A 24,449-nucleotide genomic window follows, 5' to 3' on the forward strand; every position below is an offset into this window, starting at 1 on the left:
CCTGCTCATGGATCGGGTTTTAACATTCTGATCACTCTGGACAGGAGAGTCAGCGCAGGATTCAACCACTGGAGGGGCATGGGGGGTAGAACTATGTACACACAAAGAAATAAAGGCGGGACACAAAACAGGACGGCGGCTACATTTCGTCTTTTCATACTCGCCCTCATGTCGTCTGAGTCAAACGAAGCACAGCATAGAAATCTATTGAGGTAAACAAACCCACATCTTACATGGCTGTGGTAATACAATTACCTGCTTTCCTGACTACTTCATGAGGTCCTAATGTCTGACGCGCAGAGCAGAAACTAGAGCTACGCTGGTGGAAACCATTGAGGGGAAAGTCCTTTGGGTCCGTCGGTTGTATTAAATTTTTTTGTGTGTGTCGATAACGAGCTGCAGCCGAGGCAACAAGGGAAACACACCTACACACGAATCAGCGTTAAAGGTGCATTGAATTTCTGAGGTTTGGAGACGGTACATTCATCCTGCGGTAGAGGCACAGCTGAGGGACAGATAGACATCTGTAGTGGTGGTTTCAAAGTTAGCAATCTAAGGCACTCAAAAGATACTATGGCACAGCTAATTAAATTCTGACAGAAAACCAAGATGATTTACAAGAAGAGCACACACACGCCACCACTCGAAGGTTACAAGTCCAATTAAAAAAAAAAAAAAAAAGGTACTGCACAAAGTCATTCACAGTTGCAACAGAAACAGAAAGACGATCAGACTGGTGTTACATCCTTGTGAGAAACGAAAAGAGAAAAATAAAATAAAAAATTCTGATATTTGAACTTGGAGGAAGTCCAGCACCCTTATGAATACTAATGAGGGGCGGACTGATGAAGCTACACTCATCTCTATGTACATTGCACACATGAACTGCAGAACGACAATGGGGTCCGCAGCGGTTCCATCCCAAGTAGCCCCTGGAGCCCCCCCCCCCCCCCCCCCCCCCCCCCCCCCCCCCCCGGGGGGCCGCTGCAGCTCCAGACACCTCCGAGTCTGGCCTGGATTCACGCCGAGCTCTCGTCTACTGCAGGGGGTGGCTCATTTCAATCCTCTCTCTCTTCACCGCAGGTTCAGTCGGCTCTCTGGAAGTGTCGCCATCGCTGCCCAGGTCACTCATCTCATCAGAGAAAGAGGCATCTGGACACACATAGACAGGCTCTCAGTACTTATTGAATATACTGAAGACAGTTTACAGCCTGAAGAAAAGATGCTGAAACTGATCAAATTGGCATCGTTTTATATCTTTGATTTTACAGGATTTATGAGGGTAACACATGTACATTGGTTATTTTAGGGCCAGATTAAATTCGGTAAGCAAAACGGAGACAGTATTTGTTGATGACTAGTGAATAAATAGACCAGAAAGTCAACATTTTGATGACCTGTAAAGCACTGATGAGCAGATCATGTCAAAAAACAGAGTCATTAAAGACTTACCCTTTTCCATAAGTGATGGCATCATTGAACTCAGGTCACTAAACTGTAAGGCGAAACAAATTCATTTGTCAAGAACATTTTAGCCAAACAGCCATTAAAAGTGTTTTACATCAACAAATGTGACTGGCAAAAAATAAGACATTAAGATGATAATTAAATCAAAGAAAGGTTAGAAACACAAAGTATGATTGAAAAATTAAAGCTGAATACATTTCCAGCTAAAGTATTTGCATTAAATGGTACAGTGAATCGTAGACTTAACAGTTGAATTAAAATATGTTATACAATCAAAAAGGTCTTCAACCTTATTTTAAAAGAGCTCAGACCTGTTCTTTAGGTTTCTGTGAATTTATTACAAATACTTGTTTAATAAAATGTAAAAGCAGCTTTTGAGATCTGTGAAGGCTTCGTCACATAAGAGAAGGTCCGAAGTTTATTCTGGTCCCAACACATTCAGTCTTGTCACATTCAGTCTTGTAGATCTGCAATACTAAGCGACAGCGTTTCTCTTCATCAGAGAGGAATCATCTCTCACCTCTCCCATGACAGCAATAGGAGTTTCCCCGGTGGCCTGGGCCACCCGGTGTTCCACCAGGTAGAACATGTACTCATCATAAAGGAGGCGAATCAGGTGGAAGGAGCCAAAGCTAGCGGCGCTGCGCAGGGTCAGGTCTCTGATCACCATCGAACTGCGGGACAGAGACACACACACGTGTCATGAAGCCATCGTCTCAAAACCATTTCAGCGGCAGAGTGCTTTTAAGGGGCGTGTTTTTCCCCATTTACCTGTAGAAAGACCATTTAAGCAGGAACTGGCGTGCCGCTTTGGGGAAGCTGGGGTTCCCCTGGTGGGGCTTTAGCACCTGAGAGACCACGTTATCCAGCCAGGTGGCCCACTGGTCCAGAGAGCTCTGCTGCTGCAGGGTGACCTTAAAGTCCTGCTCCAGACGCTGAACCACGCTCTCGTCGCACTGACACACCCAGGAAGCCTGCTCCTGTTAAGACGAAGCGCACACACGCCCGGTTACACTCGGCAAGAAACACCGACGGGGCAGACGCGTCTTTGAAACCGGGGCTGTGTTATTCAAGCAGGCTGCCGGCAGACTTTACCTGGACATTGGCAAAGTCCACCCTGTTGAGGTCGGAGAGCATCTGGTTGATCTGCGAGGTGTTCTGGAGGACGGCGCGTGCTGCCTGGGCCAGGTGGTTCAGACTGGTGTAACGGCGCAAAGTCTGGGCAAAGGCACTGACCACTGCCACCTTCATGTGTGATGGTTAAAAAATACATTTTATTTCAACATAAGTATTACAAATCATCCATTTACCATACTCAGTCCCACACGGGCTTAACTCACAAGGAGACACATCATCTCACACACAAAGGCGTATATATATTTAAGGGAAATTAAAAGTTACATGCATATTTTTGGATGATAACCGGAGATAACCCTGAAATCACACATACAGAGGCACTGGCGCAGACACACTCAATCCCATACTTTATTGCCAACAGTCGTATCACCATGACAACCATACGAATCGCCCGTGGACAGTCGTACGGTTCTCCTGTTACCTTTGTGTGGATGATCTCTTGAGGAAAGCTGGTCATGGCGTTTGTCAGCCAGCCCTCCAGACTCTTGGCAAAGTTCCGGATGGCCTGAGTGAGCGTGCCTGAAGAAACAGAACAGCTTGCATGACGAAGTAACGTCCCAAGGTCTTTACTCTGCAGGGTCATGCTTAATACCCTCCAGAAGATAACATGATAAATGTATGCAATAAGGGAAGCCTGTGGCTCCAACTCCAGTCTTGGAAAGTAGTATATTTCCAAAGGAAAAGTAGATTTGTCACCTTACACACGTTCCAAAAAACAAATATATGTTAAATAATCTATTTAAACATAATTAAAACTATTCCACTAACAATGTAGTCCTGTCCTGAAAAAGTGAATATCTTTGGTGACTGTTGGTAAAAACGGTATTTTCTGAGAATTTCTTATTTAAACTTTTGACATTTTAATAGAAATATGAACAACGTTTAGTAAAGTTTGCCACAAATTCCTAACATTTTCTTACACTGACAAACTCAATAATCCTAATTAAAAAAAAAAAAAGAAGAAGCTCAGTACTGACTGGGAACAGGACGCAGCACATCAGGAATGAGGATCTCCACCAGGGCCTGGTACAGGATGTGGTCACAGCTCCTCATCCACAGTCTGAGGGGTTCATATTTACAGAGAGCCAACAGCTTCTCTCTGGGAATCAAACCTTCCAGATCATCGTCACTGCAAACAGAAACACACACGTTCACGCAGTCGCCGCCACAGTATGAATAAATCATCCCTGGAAACGTCAAATGAAAAGTGTTTAGTTCATCACTTAACACACTTAATCTTCAAACGTGACACGACAGATTGAGTGAACGCTTGCCTGCTCTTGTCTGAGCGCTCTGACCTGTTGGGGATGGCTGTACTTCCGTCACTAGAGGGCGGTGTTGAATACCAAAACGTCTGCCAGAGTTTCTCAATATAGTGGAACTGGAGGTTCATCACCACATCCAGAGTTGCCTGCAGGAGAGAAGCCAGAGCGGGAGGAAGAGAGGAAGGGAAGAGGAGGGGGAGGAGGGGGGGGGGGGGGGGGGGGGGCAAACATCCAGAGCTGAGCCATGGCAACCAGACACACAACAAAGTTTCTGCAGGCAGGCAGCCTCTCGCTCGCTCTGGGCCCTCCTGGTTATACAATGAGCCAGCTTAAACACAGCTCCCTGCACATTAATCATCAGGAGAATCTTAAACGGCCACATTGAGGCTTCAGCTGCAGGTTGCTGTTTATTTGTTGATTTCACTGTTTTGAAGACTTTTTCTCTCCCCCCCCCCCACTGCTTTTAGGAGTATAACAGATCTGTTTCATGGATTGTGCAAGCATCTGCCTACTTTTAGTGATCTGAACCATGTGACTTCCTCCTTCCTGTTCAAATGTATGAGCCTCTTTGAAAGCAGAGTTCGCTGCACGCAAACGAACAGTCCACCAGCACAAAGGAAGCCGAGACAAGCCGCTGATACAAAACGATAGCTTGCTCCTAATGACCGTTAGATAAACCTTCATGTCGTCTGTGCAGAAGTGGATTCTAAACTCAAGCATTGCAAATGTTTTGGGTGAGTTTGTTTATCGGTGCAGAGCAAACATCCACCTAAAGACAAAAGTCAATCTCTGCATTTTTCTTTTTCCTTTCTTTCCACAAGCATATTGTACATCCCCACATGGAGAGTCTGCTGCAGACGATTCACACCGTGTCCACAGATTCTCCCCTTTCCCTCTCTGGCAGGACATGCGCTTACCACTGGATCTTGTTACACACAGCAGTGTCGGCTTCAATCACATGATATGTTTTTGCTTCCTCTCCAGCTGTCGCCATGGCAACCATGTTTACAGTTGCCCCCAGCAACAGGTCAATAACAGAACTCCAAAACAAAAAGGAGAATTCCCCGTTCCCGCTCAACAAGAGCATTTTGCCTCCACTCTGCTTCTTCTGCCGCGCAGGAAAAACAGCATGCCTCTTTAAAAGAAGAAGTGTTGACATGCAAAGTCACAGAGACAGCCTGCAGCGGCGCTTCCAAATCTTAACCCCTTTTGTTTCGTGCAAGCACAGGCAAATACGGTGGTTTACAGAGAGCGTTAATAACCTAAATATTTTACTAAAAACTTAATTGTTTTGGGCAAGGATAGCAATTCATTGGCCCAGTCAAAGCTCGACTATTTGGCCGTTACAAAAGCAAAAGCCATTTGTGGAATGTGGTAAACCACAATTACAATTAGGCACAGTGAAGCCTTTATATGATATAAACATGGTTTATCATGACACAACAGTACGCTTCAGCAAAGAGTGGAAGAAGCTAAAAATAAAAACATCTATTAGAGCATCCTTTCATTACTTATCTTCATAGGATTTAAGACAAAAAACGTGAATTGTGAATCTGTATCATCTACCTGTGCAACATTTCACATTAGTCAAAGATGATGAGGGAGGTTACTAATGATGAAGTCATCTTTCCTTCTTAGATATTCATCATTCACATGACGAAGCTGCCCTTTGAGGCAATCTTAACTACTGTCTGTAACACATTTGTGACTCAAAGTACCAAACCACATGGTCATGTTGAAGGCTTCACGAAAAGAGAATATCATAGGGCTTTGGGATTTCTACAGCTCACACCTCAACATAGAAGGGGTGCGTTCCAGATGTGACTGACAATCAGAATTCAATGGTGCAACATGTGCGCTGCATGCCGCCGACATTCTGTGCCAAAATCTGCAGCCAATGTTTTTGGTGCTGACGAAACATGTAAAGGTACATGTGGAGTGCTCTTGGCCAATGAACGGATGCATTTTACTGCTATACATGAAATTATAGTAAAGAAATTAACAAGCATAAGTAAAAACTTTGAAAAAGATGAATATGTATCATTCATTTCATTAACAGGCAGGATGTGCTTTTGCAAGTTAACATAAAATTTTTTACTTCAAAATTAAACTTCAAATCAAGCACGCACGCACAGGTGTGGCCCTGGCTTCTATGGTCAATACTTTGGTCTCGCTGGTTTTTATTTCTCCTCAAATGATCTCCTTTCTTAAACTTCCTTTCCGTTATAATGACATTAATACCTGCCCAGCAGTAGATACACTTTTAATTACAGCCCACTCAAAAAGGAACCTTTAACAGCATTAAAGGTGAAGTCAAACTCTGAAATCCTTCCAATGTGTTACCTGTTTTCGTCTCGTCACTTTAAATGCTCACAATAAAACATCTTGGCTGATTGAACACATCTTTGCTGGCTCACATAAAATGGGGGAGACCTGAGATGCATAAACATTAAACACATAGAGGCAATAAGAGCTGAGAGAGTTGACAGAAATGCACAGGCAGACAAAGACAGGAGCCCATGTGCCCATCCACAGACAAGGCAACACAAAGGCCCAAGGGGAGGCCACCACAAAGACACCAAGATGTCCACCCAGTGCGCTCAAAGGTTAATTGGCATGTCTTGAAAGCCGCACTGAGATGAAAAGACGGCTGGAACAAAGGGAGTGTGGTGAGGCTGGACAGAGGGAGGGCAGGGATAATATGATAAAGCCAGAGCTTTGCTGCTTTAATCACAGTGGCTCTCCTGCATGTAAAGCCCCATGTTTTTAATGTTCGCTATAATTCGGAGGGCCCCCTCATTGCCAGTGTTTAATGTTGTTCTGTGTACTCCAATTTATTGTCCTACCAACAAATTACATTACTCTACAGCGTTTTCTTCCAGCATCAGCCTGATACGGTTCTGACTAAACTTTGATTTTGTCCGGTTTAGGAACAGGACACCTGTAGGTTGATGTAATCTAATGGGTAGGGTTCAACTAATAGAAAAATCAAATAAGTCCCCTAACAACATTACATCAATCTGTTCAATAATAATCAACAAAAAGACAACATTCCAAAATAAATCTGCCATTCAGCCCTATTTGTGGATTTTTTTTTTGACATTCTAAAAAAAGTCTGATCCTGCAAGATTTTGTCAAACATAATCTAATTTTAACTACTTAGGTTTTGACTTTTATTCTGTAAATTAAAAGTTGTTTACTAAGCATGGTTTTGAAGACAAACACAAATATAAAGTTTTGTATAGCAAGAATTAAAGCTTAGCCATAATTTTTATTGTTACCGAAATACATTTCCTTTAGCAAAAAAAAAAAAAGAAGAAGAAGGAAGGAAGGAAGTTGGAAGTTGTCGGGTTTTTTGGGCCTGTGCATAGTATATGTTTTGAAGTGTTGGAAACAAGGCCATTGAACTTCAGGTATTTTTTGGAGCAATCAAGAATAGATTCTTCTTTGACATGTAGTAAATATTGCTCTGATATTTGCATAAGCTGTATGCATGGCTTTAAACCTTTAGTGGTGTGTTCATTGTGTTCTAGCCAGAGGTGAGCTCAGCTCGGTGGCAGCTTGGATTATGAGGAACTACAAGAACGACGGGCTCAGAAAACGCCCGTTCTCCAATGATATAACCCACCTCACAGTGGTCTCTATAGAGCGTCTGCAACTTCTTGATATCATTCATGTTGATGCGCTCAGGCAGAGGCTGGGTGCCCAAGTCAGGAGTGGGAAATGGAGGCAAAGTGTGAGCCATATCTGCGGAGAGAAACAACAGAGTGGTGCTTATTTCAAACCGCTAAAGAGACTTGGTGAGCAGAAATAATATCATCTGATCTTTCATTGTACTGGTTCACACTGGTTTATGCTAAGGCCAGAAATTGCATTAAAAAAAAAACGTGCGCTGCGACATGACAAGAGCTTACCTATGTACTGCTGGTGGTGTTGACTTTGAGCAGCCACAGACTGCTCTGGAGTGCTGCTACAGTGCTGAGAGCTCCCGCACAGGTTGTCAGACATGTTATCCACCTTCTGCAATGGCTTGAACCTGTGAAGTCATAAAACAGTAGGCCAGGCACATCAGCTGGGATTTTTAATTCTGGGAAAGAGGGGATTAGTGAAGTGCTTACGCTAAATTTGTCAGAAATTAACATAAAGGAATCTATACATTTGCAAAAAGGCCTTTAAATGAGCCTGTTGAAAGGCTAGAGAGCAACAGTGTTCAGAAAAGCTTTGACAAGAAAACAATTAAGAGAAACAATTTGGTGGTGATCAAAGAGTAGCGATTGCTTTCACATTGTCATAACATATAGCAAAATCTGGTTTACACATGAAAATGCATGAAGCAGTCAATGATAAAACAACGAGTAACATAATGAAACTAAATTCATAAAATGCTATTACAATTTGTGACAAATGTAAACAAATTGAAGAGAAGTGAATACCAAGAAAGATAAGACAGGACAGGCAGGATGAAATGTGCTGACCTCTGTTTCTGGTGGACAGGCTGCTGTCTCATGGCCATGTACTGGGTGTCCTCCTGCAGCCGGTTGAGTGGCGAGTCTGGCTTCACCCGGATGCCATAGTAATGATATTTAGAGTTTCCTCTGGTGGATACAGCGAGAGAAAAGCCAGAAACCAGTGAGGAGAAGCTTTGCCATCAGTGTAATCACTATCATTATCCTCTTCCATCACCTAGTCTCCAGTGCATATAAGCATCATCATACTTGTCACATCTATAATGGTTACGCGATTACTGTTATCAGCGTGAGCAGCGTGAGCAGCATCCGCAACGACCCCTGCTTCTTCCTACCTGGTGCCCAGTCGGCGAGTCCTCAGGCCCATGAAGACCGAGCGGATGAGCTTGCCAAAGGACGCCGCGTTGACCGGATCCAGTTTCTGTTCCTGACAGTGCCGTAAGTAATGGTTATACAGGGAGCAGCGAGGCAGGCTCACTCCTTCCGCTGTCTCATAGTTGTCCAACAGCCACTGCAGCTGAATACACACAAAAGAAGAAGAAAAGAAGATGCAGTCAGCAAACCCACAGTGGACAGACTTTGCTGTGTGGTCACCTGGCCAGCAATAGAATACATAATATTGTCACATTGATCATAAATTACTCACTGCACACGGAAATCACAAATCGCCTATTTTAAGAAGTTACACGTCAGAACTGTTGCTCCCCAGCTGTGGCTATGTTTCAGTCTTTGTTACTAAAGCATATGGGCTGAACATCTGAAGCTCTCATTTCTACTATACGACCAATGTCCAACACAATATTGTGGGAGAAAGTCGATAATAACCACAGCTACAACAGGTTGATACCAATATGCAATCTGAGCATGAAAATACTTCATAAAACTCTTGTAAATGTTTTCAGATGTCATGTGATGTGATGGGTTGTATTTGCCGAGTTCCAACGCACACGCGTACAAACTTAAGACAAATGCGCGTGTCAGTGGGACAAAGTAAGTAAGCTTGCAGTAGGTAATGTGTCCGACCGAGTCGAACACAGCAGAACACGCTGCCTACACACACAGTCACAGCTTTCCTTTTTCCCCCTTTGTTTTCGCTCACTCTCTTCAAAAACATTTCCTGGTTGACTTACATGGCTGTTGAGCAGGCTGCTTTTGTGACTTGCAATTCCTTCAGACTTTTGGAGGTTTTCAATCGCCATTTCAAGCTAAAGAAAGAAGAAGCATGCAAAAAAAAAGAAAAAAGAAAAAAAAGAGTGGATACAGAAGGGGCAGGAGGCAAAATAGTGAGATAGATAGAAAAAAAAAGAAGAGGACAGATATAAGCAGGGGTATATGACAAACACAAAAAAATAAAAAATAAAAGATGAAGGAAATAAGACTGTTAGCGAGCAGCCAGATTTGTGCATTTCCATTAAAACCAGTCAGTGTTGCAGCCAAAACCATTATTGGCTGACAAAAGCATGCAAATCAAGGAACTCATAGGGTTAAGCTGCTCAGTGAAGGCTCACTGTCAGACACTCTAATGTATGCAAATAGGAACCACAAACAGGGGCACAGGTCACCTCCAGATTAGGGACAATAGGTCAACAACCACCCCACCAGTCTATTTAGCTGAAAATAAACCTTAAAATTTCAAAAAAAAAGAAAAAAAAGCAGGTAGAGTAACAGGTACGTTAGCGTCACGGTTGTAAATACACTTTCAAATTTTCTTATCATTGAGCAACAAAAGCATTATGGAGTCTAACTGGCATTCAAAGGGAATGAAAAAAAAAACAAACACCCAGGGACATTCTGTTGAGCTGTAGAAGCAAATCAAGTCAGAAAAAGAAAAGATATGTGGTATTGCAGCCAAACTGGAGACAGAAGAAAAGCAAAAAGAAGCAGGCAGCGTTCCAAGTCTTAAGAAGGCTCCCGAGGGCTCTTGGCCAAATGGTAATGAGCCCCAGGGGTTGCTTTGTTTCGTAGGGTGCTCAAGTGCCTGTGAAACCCTCTGAAACAAGGCAGAACTGAATCATTTAAGCCAGTGCCCTGATTCTACAGGCTGACTGCCCTGCACCACTCTATTCTGTGGGTGTTACTACAGAGTGACGAGACCCCAACTCAGGTTGCAGCTCCCTGGGAGCCGTGTAAATCAGTCAGGATTTAAGTTCAGTTAGTGATGATGGTTTCTATAAAATGTTTAAAAAAAACTCCCCACTTGGGACAAAAAAAAAAACTACAAGTACATTCAGTAATGTTCAAGAACAGGCATTTATAGTCATTCTGTACAAACCTCTTTATGGGTTTGGGTTTTTTTATTTTTATTTTGCTTGCCTGTTAATCCTGTCAGGTCTAAAAAAATGTGCGGCAGAATACCTCAGGAACAGTTGCTCACCATAGCTGAAGAAGAGCGTGATGAGTGGGATATGTGGTTGCGGCTGCCCTCCATACTTCCGCCATGGATCAGGTAGGTGCTGCCACTGGAGATGATGTGGCTGCTGCCCACGTCCATGGTGATGCCAACCATGCCATGCGGGGGCACGCCGCCACTGGCAGAGGAAACTACCGTAGTGACATGAGCTCCACCAGCCTGAGAGTCAAAATAAGTCCCTCCACTGCTCTGCCCATATAACTGAGCCTCAGGGTTGTAGGAGTAGGCTGTTCGGCTGGGGAGAAAACAATGCAATTAACATACAATTCTAAAAAAAAGTACAATGAAAAATATAAAGCCATCAGGATACTGATGACATTGTTAGTTCTTTCAAGGTTGAAGTCTAATTTCAGCTTCTGAACTTGGTTGACAGGTGGAGAATGACACTTGAGATCAGCTGCTTGAAATCACTGAAAATGTTTGTTTAATGAATAATGACAATCATTGTTGTGCAGCAATTAATGGAAGAAAAATAAATTATTCAATTCATAAATATCAAGTCTCTTATTATGATATCAAAGAGTGTCAACATATCGTCACATATTCATCCAACTACATGGTAAGTGGTATTTTTGTGGATTAAGTTTATAATCTGGTGCATAAGCACAGTATTACAGCCCTGTTATTACAGTAAACAATCATGTTGACATCGACGACAACAGAATTGATGTTGTCAAAATACTTGTTAATGGCGCTGTCATGACTAATACAGTGTGGGAATAAAAAATATCTCTTTGGCTCAACTAAGCTTAAACTCTATTTTGATGTAAAAGCTTTATAAAAAGCAGTTTCATCTCACACAGCTGAAATGATGAGAAAGTGATCTGGAAAGTCTTATTTGTCATTATGCTTTTCAACCACCACCAATTCATGCATAATTCAAGATGAGTCTGCATTTGAAGAGAAGCCAAATACTGTGTGCGGCGGCACTGCGCCTGCTTAGTTGAGAAGGCAAGATATGCCCTTTCATGTCTTTTGCTAAGAGTGGAAAACTCCAGTGGCGATAAACACTTTGAATAACGTCAAATTTGACGTGCTGTAATGTGATGACGCAACACCGCTTACATGGTTCCATTGGGGTAAACAGCATCTCCACCTTCTACATACTGGACCTGGGATGGGTAGACATGTTGTACCTGCTGCACCTACATTGGGACAATAAAGCCGTTGCTTAGTGGTCACAGGGCTTAAATATGTCATGTTCTGAAAGTCCTGCTTCAAAATTCATTTTATAAAAGACTGCATAGATAAACATAATTCTTTTAAATTTGCAGGCAGTGTCACACACGTATGTGCCAATATGCATTTCAGTGACATAAACATTCAAAAAGACTCATACAGCCCTCAGGTTATTCACAACATTGTGTGGAAAGCAGCAGATTAAACAGTATTGTGTATTGTATATGTATTAACATTAACAGATCAATCCAACACTGACAGTCTGAAGAAAAGTAATTTTTGGTACAACTGGTGATTACTGAAACAACTTTCTTTTTTTTTTTTAATCCTAAAAGTAGTTCACAATAAACACTGTATCATGTGGCATCAAACACAAACAAGGAGACGTCTGGGTCGGCCCCAACACCACACACAATCTGTGCAAGTACCATATTTGGTTGGAGCCTAAAGGAACACCACTGAGCTTTACGGCAAGGCGACGTTATACACCAGTACCCAAAGCCTACTTCTTTTCGCACACCTCATTGCAGAAGAAGGCCAAGAAAATATTCATCCCCCCATCATTCACTCTTGAAAATGATTCTTTGGATATCAAGCCTCTTGGACTGACATTGACTTATTGGACACCGAGGGATGTACGGAGTTATTATACCCATGGTATTCATGTATACATGCAGTGGGCCAGGCTCAGCCAGAAGAATAAAGTTTAGCGCATGCAAGAGGAGCAGAACAAGCAGGGAAAAAATGTTTCCGATCTGGAAGGAGTTAGCATCCATGTTTGGGGTCATTAACCAGGGATTAACACAAGCCTGGCTTGAAAATCATTTGACTTGTTTACTCTGATCAGTGGAAGACCAAATCAAAGAAACCTCAGGGCTGAAGCAGCAGGCCGTGCTACATGCAAGTCGCCAACATTCACCTCTTTGTAAATGAGCTCAAATAAATGGAGTCCTTTCCGCGTAGCAGTAATTGTCTACAGTTGACGAAATGGCTTTACTTTTATAAAAAAACAGTGTGGAGTTGTGGGTGAACACATGTTTCAGAGTGCTGTACCAGTATGTACAGTACTGTGTACCTGCTGAGGGACCTGTTGGACCCTGGGTACTGAAAGCTGCTGTACTTGTCCTCCCTTCTGAGCTGAGCCTGTGGCTTGAACCAACACCCTCTGTGTGGATACAAGACATAACTTAAATTACATAGGTATGTACGTACAATTGTACCTGAACACACTATCATAGGCAGTCAGCCAAACATGTCATACATTTTGATCAAACTTAAGGCGATAGTGTCATGATGGTGTCATGAATTTTCAACGCTGATTGTGAAACATGATTGAAATCATAATTTTATTTACAACGTTTGTCAAAATAGAGATACAATAAAACTCTGCTCAAATCAATGTATTGGTCTGGTAAACGAAAGAAAACCGCAATGGCAACATTTTGAGAAAAGTGATGTCGAGAAAAAAGTCCGAATTAAAGATAGAACCTTTTGATGAGTCACAAACTGGAAGCCCATTTTGAAAACACATTTTCAGTTGTTATTTTACACAGTGACGTGAGAAGTCCATAGAGTGGTCCACACGTATGGATTTACACAGGATGGCACATGTAAACCACTGAAGAGTGAGCCTTGTGATTGCAAGAGTCGCTGGGTAAATGCACGGCCCTACCTGCTGGGAGGCTGGGACAGGCTGTACCACAGGAGCCTGAGCTGATGATGACGTCCGCAGCGCCGCCACGCTGGTTGTAGTGTCTGACCCTCCCTCGGAGTTCTGCATGCTAGGAGGTAGGAAGAAAGCGAAAGGATAAAGACAGACTTACACCTGCAATTTTAAAGACAGTGTGGGTTTTCAAACTTTAGTCACTCGAATGGCTATGCTAGATAAATGCTTTTCAACCCCCACACCTTGGAGCTCTCATGGAGTTCCGCTGACAGAACAGAACTGGGTAGAAAAGTTGCAGTAAAGAAGTTAAAGTTACCGACTGGAGTGACCAGCTTCCTGAGGTCCAAACACACTCTGTTTTCCATTGGGTGACAATGTGCACAGCATAGTAAAGGGGATCTAAAAATGGAGTGCCACAAAGGCTCTCTTTTATAAAAAAAAAAAGGACAGAAAGGGAAAGAGCAGCAGCAGCAAGGCAGAGACAAGAGAAGAATGGAACTGCAAGGGGGAGTAAGCACATTAAAAAAAAAAAGAAACCAACAACTTCCCTACTCTCAGAAAAATGAAGGCGAAAAAGATGAAAATGGCAGTGGGGTTCCAGCCCCAGCCAGGGTCCTGATGATATCCAGCGTTTGTTTCGAAAGAGAGTTGATCTCTAAGGGCTCCAATAATCCAGCTGATATGAGGAAATTCCTCAATGCTTTGTAAACGTTTGTTGGTTGCTATGGTGAGGAATCCATGACGACCACCCCCCAACTCACTCACCCGCCCCTCCATGTTCACTCCTCTATTTCCCCCCTTTTATAAAGCTCTCGCACAGGAACTTTTGAGTGTGGCCACAAAGAGAAGAGGGGGAGGAGGATTACAATGCGGGAGGGAGAGATATGGCACAGTTGGGGGTGGGTTAAATTGATGAGTAGTCTTTAGGTTAAGGGACAAATCGTGGAGCGGCCGGAAAAGTCACTCGCTAAACGTGAGAGTGGTGTCAATAGCGTTGCAACAGACAGCCACAAGATGCAACCTGCTCCAGACATGCGAGGATTAGTCATAATGCACAATCACCTTATTTTAATTTCGTCGGAAAAACCTGACAAACAGCACCTGGGCTGGAGCAATCAGTGCAGTTACTTGGAAGAAACAGACGCCCAGAAATATTGGCCTTCTCAACCCTTTTCTAAACTTTTCAAAGGATACAGCTAAAAAAGAAAATGTATATAACTGAACACCCTGGCAGAGGGAGTGCAGGAAATGATCCAACCAAAAATCACTGTGCTTAAATTGATGTCACATATCTCTTTGAATATTTTCAGAATTAAGGCCAAAGAATGAATAGTCATTCAAAAGTCATTAAACTATTTCCAGAAAAAAAACACAGGCACGAGATGCAACATTCAATCCCTTACAATTCATCACTGAGAAACTGAAGATGGGAAGGAAGCCAAATGGGAGTGGAATCCTTAATTGTGATTATAAATAAGAGCTTCTTTTGATCGTATGAACAGTTAAAAACTGCCCATGAAATACCCCTTTCACACAGTTGGCATGTTATAGGGATGTTGTGTCTTCACCATTTCATGCTGTGTGTGAATGGTGCAAGTTATTTTTCCCCAAACACCACCCAGCCACAAAAACAAACAAAAAAACAACGGATCACTGTATACTGTGAGCTGACAAAACCAACCATCGCAGTCCATTAACCACCTGTTTACAATGTTTAGGAATGACTACGAAATGAATCTTCTTTCAAGATGGAAAAAACCTGCAGATTTGACTGAGCCACAGGCAGAGACGATCTGCCGACACGGAGACGCTCTGCCAACATGACTAATAGATTGACTGGAGGAGCCCTATGTTGAAATTACTGTTGCATTAACCTTCAAACACAGTCATGGAAGTAAGCGCCATCATGAAGCATAGGTTTGAGTCTGACAGATTTGCCAGCACACCGCACAATTAACACTTTCATGTAGGGGCTTTTATATTCCACTAAATCATTTTTCACACCTTTTGCTTGCCTTGTTGTTACGCATTAAAAGTCAATTATCGGAGTGAAGTCAACAAGAAGTGAACCATTGAAAACCTACTGCAGAGTTAGTCTCTTCCGAAACCCTGGTATTTGTATATGGAGTGTGAGTTGAGGTATAAATAAACTTGTAAGAATCCCATCATTTTTCTTCAGACTTGTTATTATCGCCACAGGAAGCGACAAAAAAGCAAGGGGCTTCTTTACGACATTGGGAAGTGGGTGGCACTATACGATGCCGAGGGATCAAAAACAGAGCACTGACCTCCATGTTTTCATCCTTTAAAGCACAAGCTTCAATCGACATGGTGGTTTGGCAAGTGTGTCAAATCATGAGTTGGAGGGGAGAAAGAAAAAGTGGCTTAGAAGAAGTCTGTCTGTTTAGTGTTCATGGAAGGTTAAAAGACACACAAATTCCCCACCGGCAACTCTCAAAGGCACAAAGGTAGAACACAGCAGGAGGCAGAGCACACAGCAGCAAAAACCACTACCGGGGATGGGCTGCCGTTTATGGCCAAACGTTAATGCTTCCAACCTAAAGACGACTTCTCTCACACACACACACACACACACACACTCACTCGTGCCTTTTCATTTCAGGTCTGCGAGCATGGTTTTATACAAGCAAATCCCAGATGAGCGCTTAACAGCATTAAAGCAACAGTACCTCCTTTCAAGAAATACCAGAGTTTGTAAAGCTGGACAAAAACAACAAACGCCACATCTTTAAGAACCCCAAAAAAAGCCTCATAAATTGTTGGCAATACGTCAGCCTATAATGCTTCCAGGGCAGAAAAAAAATTGAGGCATCTGTCACTGACAGATCAAACTTAAACAGAGCTCAATCACAGAAAAACATATACAGATGTTCAATTAAAAGCGGGAGCCCACAGTCTTGGCTCATGTTTGCACTGGCCCACATTGTTTGCAGAGCAACAACGGTTGCTAGTGGCAACACCGTCCACTCCCGTTTCCAGGAGCTTGTTGCTATGCAACCGACAGAATACTTCCCAAACCAAACAATGCCATCCCCCACCTGATCCCGCTGTCTCACGCTAAGTAGAAACTTACAACAATAAATACTATGTAAGCTATTAATTTCAGACACCAGGGAACATAGAGGCAGATTTAGTCCTGGGCTGCAGTCATAGAAAAATGCAAAGAGCGTACGCTGGCTGTGAGAAGTTTGTGTCTACTTGGTGGTCAAGAGAGCAGGGAATGTTTAAGTCATCAGAAAGACAACAGTCTTTTTCTTTTACACTCATGGCACCGGAATTCAGCGTTTTCAAAACCAAGCAGAGTCTCTCCAAGTTTCATGAGTAGAAGTAAGAGTGAACAGCTGGACGAGAGCAATGGCCCCCCCCTCCAAAAAAAAACACAGTGAAAGGACAAATTAAATTTAAAAAAAACAAAAAAACAACATAACACAAGTTGCTCTTAACTATGAGAGACAATTGCATCCGAGTGTGATTATATTCCCATCTACTCTTAATACATCTACTATGGACAGCAACAGGTTTTTGAATGTGTTACATATATTATTTCGAATAGACCAATAATTTGTTGTCATTTAGGGAAAATAATGGCACTTTCCTTTTATTTCATTGTGAGAACCTCGAAGATCACACACTACATGCACTGACACAAAGAGCAAATTAAGATATGATAAGAGATTTCCACAACAGAGCCTGTTCTTCAAGCCTGTCTCATTAATTCATGGCTAATCCAATCAAAGCAGCTCTTGGGGTCTGCAGATGGCGGAGTTTTTGTGGGGTGGGGTGGAAAGAAAGAGGCACTGACCGCTGTCTGTGATAGAAGCTCACCCCTCCCCTCCCCACCTCTGCCCATCAGCGCAACCTGTCCACTCTGTCACCATGTGCACTGCAGGCCTGACAGCCACTGAGAGAAAGATCAAACTGTTGCCATGGTGATTGTGTGTTCGCCAATGCGTTAGAATAGGAACTTCCTCCCCCAACACTCTACCTTTTCCAGACACCCCCCCCTCCAATTCCACTCAAGTTACCTGCCTGCTTAAGGACAGTTTATATTATTACATAATAAAAGTTTTGCAGTTTATATTATTACATAATACTGTAATTGTTTTGCTTGCAGAGGACTCAGATAGCACTTACTCCTGCTAAGACTGTATAGACCTTTAATATTAAAGTCACTCTACCAGAATCCAAATGGGAAAAATAAAAACATTCAGGACTTAGATTCAGCCGTTGATGTACATCTCTTAATACCAATTCCTTTCTGAAGAAACGTTGTCACTACACTCATAAAAAACATGTATTCCAGCGTTTCAATATTGCGGAATATCCCCCAGTTTGTTGGCATCTTATCCAAAACTCCCCATGTGGCAGGTTTTCCAAGATGATGTCAGTTAGTGAAACATAAACACAGTTTGATGGATGCAAATTCTGGTTTGTTTGTAAACACGTCGACTTTGGCGTGATTGGTTTGGGAAGCTGCGGGTTGGAAATTAGTGGAAATGAGTGGTATTGGTTTTGGTTTTGTGCATTGCTTTATTCTCTGTGCAGAAGTGATACCATTTTGGGGAATACATTTTAAAGATGTTTTCTGGCAGACTGACTTTAACATGAAGGAAGAAATATAAGGAAATAATAACAAGTTTGGATAAACACAAGAAAAATATTTTCCTGACCAGAGATCATGGTGCTGTTCCTCCAAAAACCTTCAAAACACAATTTTAAACCTATTTCTTTAAGACTGATTATTACTGCGTATTTAGGTTTTAGCTTCAGCTTCATTTGAACCTGCATCCTATTCTGTGGCCGTATAACAAAAAGCAATAGTGGCACAAAACACTCTCCTCGTAATTAAATCCTGGCTTCAGCGGCTCTATTAAACAGCTGTTACCAACCTGTGGATTTGTGGATTTTATTTTATTTTCATGTTCTGCAAAGACGACCTCAGCTGCTCGAGGCTTCCTACCTCCATCAGATAAGTGTTGAGCTTCCAGGCTGTTCACCTACCAGAACATTGATGGATTTGATGACAGACAAATACAGATGTATATATAAATGTTTCACCGTAGACATGAAAATTTAAACTAAACCTTTGGCCACACGTGAATGTTGGATAGCCATCTAATGACCTATCAGAACTAATTAAACCAGAAATGGGTTTTTTCCCCCAAAGAAGACACAGTGTGGGTTTTACTTTTTTTTTTTCCTGAATTAGGAGAGTAAATTGTGTACCCAAACTAAACATAATTTCCAGAAAAATAAAAAATGACTCAAGATTGACCAAATACGTGATCCTTTTTCTTCATGGAAAAACTAATCAGTGGTGGAGTAGATATGCTTCCAGAACAAGAATTATTTTAGATCAGGCAACATGCATGTCATTCATTCCAACATCTAAAGATCTAGTATAAAATGTGTCATTGACAATGGTTAAGAAAATCAAAGGACTTGTTTCCACTTGGCATCCTCATTGATTCATCAAAAGTAAATCTTATCTGCCTCTGAAAACAGTTTTACTTAAAACTACCAGTTTTCTAAAAATGCCAATTCTCACTGCGGCCAGAAAAAAAAAAGAGCTTGAACTTTTATTGATTACTTTGTAGCAGGATTATGCCGAATTATTTTTAGCAAAATAAACATCACTTAACAATTGCACTGAAAACCTCACAAAAGAAAGAAAAAGTTAGAGGGGTAATGGGGGTTTGCAACTATGCCTGCCTGAAAAGGAGGTGGAGGTGGGGGTGGGGAGGGTGGGGAGGGGGGCAGTCATTGTAATGCAAATGTCACCTCCTTGTCTGCTGTTTGTTGCAGGAAATTTAATTACCAGTTGTGTAGCTACGATACAAACAGGTGGAATGTTAAGAATGCCGCTGATGACACACACACACACACAGACAGTGGAGAAGCGCAGGAAAACATTTCATCTTACAACGAGTTTCAACTTGTTGCCAACAGACATGGGGCCAACCAGTGGCGGGATTTCTCAGGATATGACAAGTTTGTTTCCTTGTATCCTAGCAGCGGAAACCTACGATGATTTCCAAAATCTTTATTGCTGGAAGACTTGATGCAAGAGTCCCGAGAACACTTAAACAATTTTCTTTTCAACACATTCTTATAAGCCAGTTCGAGCACATCACTTGGAAAAAAAAACAAAAAGCCCTTAACAAGCAAATGAATTGTGAAGATTATGAAACCGAAACATTTCATGTGTACCAATGGTACTATTAATTTCCACTTAACAAGCCCCACAAGGCATTCTCTCTGTTATTCTGTTTTGCTCTGTGATTTTGTGACATGCTTCTGACTGGAGTTATGAGATTACCCATTAAAGCTGTGTGAAAAGTCAGGCACTGGTATGCGTAAAAAATAAAAAAAAAATTAACTTAATTTATTATAGAACAAGGCAAATGTTACTATATATGAATACACAATATGTTGTGAACAGTAGCAGCAAAACAGTTGGCAATAACCAGGTCTATGTCTATATCTGTAACTGGCTATTGGATTGGGAGCTTCTCCCTGGGGCAGCAGTGGGCCTCATCAAGATAAGCTAAATACAGCACACACACACACATGCGCGTGCGCACGCACACACACACAAGACTGAAAGCTGTGTCGGTCACTCTGCCCAAGAGTTTACTGCAGCTGTCCTATTGATAGCTGGACCGTACAACACACACACACACACACACACACACACACACACACACACACACACACACACACACACACACACACACACACACACACACACACACACACACACACACACACACACACACACACACACACACACACACACACACACACACACACACACAGGGGTCTATTAAACACTCAAAATGCCACAGGGGTAACAGTGGAAAGTGTTATGCAAAAATAATAAAGAGACAGTTAAATAGAAGTCTAATGGAAAGACCGTTTGGCCAAAAAGTTTTCAGAAATCATGTGTCAATAATGGAAAAACAAAAATACTTCAACTTTCAAACTTGCATCCTTGTTCAGAATTCCTGTTGATCTTCACAGGATACTGAAACAACCACAAGCCACTCCAACCAACAGCTGTTTTCCACTTTTAACTGCCTTATCAAAACCCGTTTTTCCTCAGACCTGTATCCTCGAGCTTGATGCACTCCTGAGTGACACTGGAGATGAAAATACCCGGATTAAAAACGCTGACTTTTAAAAGAATAGCAGTTTAGCCCCTGGCCCAATCCAACTTATTTCTTTCCATGACTGTATTTGTATATCAAGTTGCCATGTAAACATAACAGTGTCATGCTCAAATTGGGAGGTGGGGCAGGCTGGGGTTACATACAGTTTTAGCGAAGTCATCTCTTTATTCTCTTTGGAGCTGCAGAGAGCTGTCTGGCCAATCAAAGTGAGGTTTATTTCTCTGCTACTGTTTTCCCAGTGGTAGTTAATCCATGTTCAATTCTTCAACATTATGCAAATCAACTGTTTTCCCCCTTGAAATTATCAGCCACGTTCAATCAGAAAAGCATATTACTACAAAGATGAGCTCTGATTCTTCAGTGGTAAACAGTACAAACGTCCCAGTCCGTGACAGCTGGAAGATAGTTCATTAATAATACTGTAACTCGGGAGGGACACCCCAAAAATGGCATGCCAAGTGCCAGAAAACCAGGCACATGCACTTCAAACCAATGATAAAAGTTCCCACAGATCACATGTTTTTGGTCCCTTTAATAACACAGTACTGAGCAGGTCTTCAACTCTGCAGAGGTCAAACTACAACCACAACGAGCCGAAGTTACCGAATATAACTTGAGTTTATGCAAATCTGCTGTGCTCTTGATTATGTTGACTGATGGTGTAAATTGTGAAACTACAAAAAAAAAAAAAAGGGTAGACAAATTAAATGAAATGGGAGCTTGAACGTGGTATAGTCTGATCCTCACAGCCCCACCTCGATGTGACACATCCTGTTAGTCATCAAACTTTGTCGAGCTTCGACACTTCGTGGCGTTATTTATCGTGATTTATCAATTTGATTGCAGCTTAAAGGGGAAACGCAGAAATGCCAACCACCGTGCGAGAGAAGAAGAAGAAGAAGAAGAAGAAGAGCAAGAAGAAGAAGAGGAAGAAGAAGAAGAGCAAGAAGAAGAAGAAGAAGAAGAAGAGCAAGAAGAAGAAGAAGAGCAAGAAGAAGAAGAAGAAGAAGAAGAAGAACAACAACAACAACAACAACAACGACGAGAGATCCGTCCCTGAAACCAAAGTGATGGGTTCTCGCCTGCCTGCACGCGCACATCAGCTGCAGTTCGACCAGCAGGACCACGGTTGCTAACGGCTAGTTCTGGCTGCACGCGCAGCCCACCTGCCTGCGGAAGACGCGACGGGAACACCAGTCCACCGCAAACAACCACCGAGCTGCAGCTATAACATGACGACAAACGCACGGGGAGAAAAAAAAAAAAAAACTCACACGTGAACTCGCCCCCCATAGCTGCCGTGGTCCGAGTTAGCCTTTAGCTGGAGCCGAGACTAGCAGCCATCCTGCTGGGACTGAGCTGAAAGTGCGTTCATGTCTCCACCGTCTCTCTCTCACTCTCTCTCTCTCGCTCTCTCTCTCTCTCTCTCTCACACACACACACACACACACAGACGCCACAACGTAGCAACAAGTGTGAAGTGATGTTGGATCAGTTCGGAAGAGCAGTGACGCTGTGTGAAGTGAAAGAGCTCCCGAAGCGGACGATAGATGCGCTAAAAATAAAAAAAATAAATCTCTCACCAGCAGAAGCTGATCGGCAGTAAGTGAAAATGAAGAGTAACAAAAGCACAACTTGGGGCAGAAGAAGCCCCAAGGAAGGGAAAGTTGTGTTGGGGGAGATCGACATTGCTAGCAACAGCTTCCGTCCTGCTTGAAGAGCGTTTTTCCCTGTGATTTCAGATCGAGCGTGCTTTCTAAATTCTACATGAACGAATAGTCACCTTTGCCTTGAGGAAAAGTTCTGCTCTCTTCCCCCTCTCTCCCTCTCGCTCCGTGACTTCCAGATGCTGCTGCTGCTGCTGTTGCTGAGTGTTGCGCCCGTTGGTAAGTAACTGTCTCCACGGCTACAGTCACTATAGCGCGACGGGGTCTCGAGGCAACTGTTGCTACCCTTGAACAGCGACGTCACGGCCCTCACTATATGAAGGAGGGGCCAACGGCACGAGCGGTCCGCCCAGTTCAGCTGGGCTGCATGTTCAAAGTGAACCGCTAGGAGGTGCTCTTGCAGCAGGATTTCTACCACACGTCAGTTCAAAGTCAATAAATAGTGCCATAAAAGCCTTTCAGCTCTTTCTTCAAAGTTTTTCTTTGTTGTGGCACAAAGTATATGTGTGATGAAAATGCCTATATTTTGGCAAAACCAAACCAGTGCTACAGCAAACTAGAAATTTCCAGAGAAATATGGGATCTCAGCATCTCAATGGAATTTGATCTATGATCTTATCTCATCTCCGCCATGAGGTGCCGCTCCCATTCTGTATGGGACAGTTTTGCTTATTTTCGCCGATTTATTCTGATCCAGTTCGCCGAATCGTTAACAAAAGTCGGAGCAACCTTTTCTCGATCGTTCAAAGTTGTGTCCATGCTCCCAACGGTGCAGGACTAGTTACTCACAGACAAAAACGGCATAATAAAATAAAATAAAATAAAATAATAAAGCCAATTTTAATTAAATTTAAAAAATGGCAGCACACAAATATGTCAGCTCAGAAAAAGTTGTTGACATTAAAAAAAAAAAAAGAAATCTATGTTTTTGTAGAAAGTGGTTTGGTGGGCCACATTGCAGTATATTATGGGCTTGTTTTGGGCCACATGCCTTATGTTTGATACCTCTGCTACAGGCCTACAGGTGTACCTAAAACATGCAATTAAACATAATACACTTGCATTAAGATGACTTCCTGCAATCTGTAAACATTTCTTGCATTTAACATGTGCTACCCCTGAATTAGAATGTATTAAGATTGTTTAAAGTGATCTCCCTAAAAGCTTCAAATAGAAAATTCTCCTATATTTTAACTGATCTGTCCACATTGGCTATCACCCATCCTTCTGGCTGGACTCTGGATGAGACAAAGACTCAGCAAACACAAAAGAAACAACTTCTAGTCTCAACAACATGCATGCATGCATCTTGTATGTGCGTTACGTCAGAAAACATAGATGAGATTGCTGTTTCTAAAAAACACAGAAAGAAAGGTTCTAAAGTGCAGAGAAACTGGAAGGAGACCTGTTATATGGAAAATACTAAAATAATCTCTCTCTAGCGCCTGTTTAATGGAGAATCTCTGACTCGAACCAGTTTCTGCATCCTTACTTGAAGCAGGATTTGAATCCCTACCCGACCCTACCCGAACTGGGTACTGAGCTCCTACCTGAACCAGGGTTTGAGGCCCTCCCCCAATCTGTCTTATCCTTTTCTCTCCTCTATCCTCTCACACCAACTGGTTGAGCAGAAAGCCGCCACCTCTGAGCCTGATTCTACAAAGGATTCTTCCTGAGAGAGATTTTACTTTCCACAGTTGCTTATGCTTGCTCATTTGGAGGTGTTGTGTTTTTTATTGTTAAAAAAAAAGAAAAGAAAAAATGACTGCGTTGCACCTGGTGCCATATAAATAAAGTTGAATTGAATTGATTTGAATTGAACATTACTTTTATTTTAATGCTCAATAGCTTCTCTTACCACACCTTTGTTGCTGCTGTATCTAAATAGCTCATTCAATATTTTTGCGTTTAATTCGCATGAATGCATTTATCATGTAACTTCCTGACTATGTTATTTTGTTGATGTATGTCTATAGTTTTACGTTTTAAAAATCCCAAG

The 24,449-nt window shown here is 42.3% G+C and overlaps 1 protein-coding gene across 10 annotated transcripts; it reads right to left on the bottom strand.

Annotated features, from left to right (window-relative positions):
- Positions 1-963: 963 nt before the first annotated feature.
- rfx2 (regulatory factor X, 2 (influences HLA class II expression)) lies at positions 964-22,705 on the bottom strand. 10 transcript variants are annotated; one of them, XM_080506569.1, is made up of 18 exons: positions 22,567-22,705; positions 13,597-13,705; positions 13,000-13,089; positions 11,811-11,890; positions 10,710-10,980; positions 9,466-9,540; positions 8,671-8,852; positions 8,345-8,464; positions 7,784-7,905; positions 7,498-7,616; positions 3,903-4,015; positions 3,582-3,733; positions 3,026-3,123; positions 2,563-2,712; positions 2,239-2,447; positions 1,988-2,141; positions 1,453-1,495; positions 964-1,152 (listed from the first exon to the last, which is right to left on the bottom strand). In XM_080506569.1, exons 2-18 carry the CDS (start codon positions 13,702-13,704, stop codon positions 1,037-1,039), a joined length of 2,202 nt encoding a protein of 733 aa, XP_080362695.1. In that variant the 5' UTR covers position 13,705; positions 22,567-22,705; the 3' UTR covers positions 964-1,036. The 10 variants fall into 10 exon arrangements, with proteins under 10 accessions (XP_080362695.1, XP_080362697.1, XP_080362699.1 ...); XM_080506571.1 differs by having other exon boundaries at positions 3,879-4,015; positions 22,567-22,682; XM_080506573.1 differs by lacking the exon at positions 22,567-22,705 and adding an exon at positions 22,367-22,500 and having other exon boundaries at positions 3,879-4,015.
- Positions 22,706-24,449: the final 1,744 nt, after the last annotated feature.

The sequence above is a fragment of the Blennius ocellaris genome (assembly GCF_963422515.1).
Source record: "Blennius ocellaris genome assembly, chromosome: 12".
NCBI classification, from domain to species: Eukaryota; Metazoa; Chordata; class Actinopteri; order Blenniiformes; family Blenniidae; genus Blennius; species Blennius ocellaris.